The sequence below is a fragment of the Brassica napus genome, unplaced genomic scaffold, assembly GCF_020379485.1.
Source record: "Brassica napus cultivar Da-Ae unplaced genomic scaffold, Da-Ae ScsIHWf_1084;HRSCAF=1548, whole genome shotgun sequence".
NCBI lineage: Eukaryota > Viridiplantae > Streptophyta > Magnoliopsida > Brassicales > Brassicaceae > Brassica > Brassica napus.
In genome coordinates, this window is record NW_026014508.1 from 45,001 (window position 1) to 47,500 (window position 2,500).

Here is a 2,500-nt window from a genome sequence, read left to right on the forward strand (position 1 = left end):
AAAAGACCTATACGACTTTCAATCAATCGAATTCTGTGTTGCAGCAGCAGTACAGGACAAAAGGTTTTGCCACATATACTGATCTGATCTCATGTCTTCTCCTGGCCGAGGCAAACAATGAACTCCTTATGAAAAATAGTGGAGCAAGGCCGGTCGGGACAGCACCATTACCCGAAGCCCATGATGTGGAAAGGAAATATCCCAAAGAAACCAACTACGCCCAAGACAACAGGAAACCATACGGTCAAGGCCGTGGTGGGTACAGGGGACGTAGACGTGACAATCATAACGGTAGAGATAACTACTCAGCCGGCCGAAGGGGAAACCACCATAACCGTGGTCGTGGTTCCAATTACGGTCGGGGCCGAGGGAGTTATGGCCGTGGACGAGGTGGCATATCCAAACCATCTTACACGTCCAAGTCTTTATGTCACAGATGCGGGATGGACAATCACTGGGCCAAGAACTGTAGAACTCCAAAGCACTTGTGCGAACTCTATCAAGAGAGTATCAAGAACAAGAATCCGGAGGCAAATATGATCCAAGAGAACGGTCAAGATGACAAGGGATATGATGCTGACAATGAATCCGACAGGGACAGCAAAGATGACCAAATGGATTTTGAGACGTCTGACTGTCTAAAGGACTAGTTTTTCGAATCACATTGTCTTATTGCTTTATGTGTTTGATTTGGTGTTTTTACTTTATGAAATGACATTTACATTAATGAAAATTTTAAAGTCTCTAAAGTCTAGAAATTTTATTTATAGAAATGAATGATGAGATGAATGTACTTGTGGTGGACAGTGGCACAAGCCACACGATCCTAAGAGACAAAAGGTACTTCATGAATCTCACATTGCAAAGTGCAAAGGTACAAACCATTGCAGGTGAGGCCAGCCTGATTGAAGGTCACGGCCAGGCCTATGTGATGATGCCAAGGGCACTCACCTAGAGATCAAAACCGCCTTGTATTCCCCAAGCTCTAGAAGAAGCTTATTGAGTTTCAAGGACATAAGGTTGAACGGTTTCCACCTTGAAACATGGGAAGAAGGAAACAAAGAATTCCTTAATATAACCTTGATCACCAAAGGCAGTAAAAGGATCCTAGAGACCATGCCTGCAATGACTACTGGTCTTTACTATGCACGGATCAGTATGGTCGAGGCAAATGCCTCAGAGCTATTCACTTTATGGCATAACCGGCTTGGCCATCCCGGAACAGGAATGATGCGAAAATTGATGATGAATTCTCAAGGGCACACGTTCAAAGGAGTGATCCCACGAAATCTCACATGTGCAGCATGTGCACAAGGGAAACTCATAACCAGGCCATCACCAGCCAAGGTTAATAAAGAAACCTTGAACTTTCTGGAAAGAATCCAAGGGGACATATGCGGACCAATACACCCACCATGTGGGACGTTCAGATATTTTATGGTCCTCATTGATGCATCGACCAGATGGTCGCATGTATGTCTATTGTCCACTCGGAACCTAGCCTTTGCACGGCTGCTTGCTCAGATGATAAGACTGAGAGCACACTTCCCAGATTTTCCACTTAAGACTATACGTCTAGACAATGCTGGTGAGTTCACGTCCCAGGCGTTTAATGAATACTGTATGGCCATGGGGGTAAAAGTAGAACACTCCGTGGCACATGTCCATACACAGAACGGCTTGGCCGAGTCCTTCATTAAACGTATCCAGCTGATAGCCCGTCCATTACTTATGAAGTCTAAACTTCCGGTATCAGCATGGGGACATGCGGTTTTACATGCAACTGAACTGATACGCATCAGGCCATCAAGTGAGCATAGATATTCGCCATCCCAATTACTTAAGGGTCATGAGCCAGACGTGTCCCACATCAAAACGTTTGGATGTGCCGTCTACGTTCCAATTACTCCACCACAGAGAACTAAGATGGGACCGCAGAGAAGGATGGGAATATACGTAGGATATGAATCCCCAAGCATTATAAAGTATCTTGAGCCAACAACCGGTGATTTGTTTAAGGCCAGATACGAAGACTCACAGTTTGATGAGTCCACATATCCGTCCTTAGGGGGAGATAACAGCCGGTTGATAACAAAAGAATTGGATTGGTTTAGACCATCGACATCTTGGCAAGATCCTCGGACTAAAGATTGTGATTTAGAAGTCCAAAAGATAATACATCTACAAGAGCTAGCTAATAGATTGCCAGATACATTTGCTGACCCTAATAGAGTAACAATATCACATATCCCGGCTTGTAATGCACCTGTAAGATTAGACGTCCAAGATGGACAGTGTCAAGTGGCTACAGAGTCTAGGCAACGTCTAAAACGTGGCAGACCAATTGGTTCCAAAGATAAACAGCCTCGGAAATCCAAGAAAGGTGCTGGAACCGAGAGCATAAAGGAAACCATCCAGGACATAGATGGATCGGTCGAGCCGACCAGAATGGTCGAGCCGAATGTACCGACCACACCCGATGATCCGGCCGTCCCTCCAA

The 2,500-nt window shown here is 45.2% G+C and overlaps 1 protein-coding gene across 1 annotated transcript in view; it reads left to right on the forward strand.

Annotated features, from left to right (window-relative positions):
• Window positions 1–650, forward strand: part of LOC125595707 — a 900-nt gene extending 250 nt beyond the window's left edge. The window contains exons 1-2 of the mRNA XM_048771270.1: window positions 1–63; window positions 163–650. The exon at window positions 1–63 is cut by the window's left edge and continues 250 nt beyond it. Of these exons, the coding sequence (XP_048627227.1) occupies window positions 1–63; window positions 163–650 (551 nt within the window). The remainder of the gene's footprint in view (window positions 64–162) is intronic.
• Window positions 651–2,500: the final 1,850 nt, after the last annotated feature.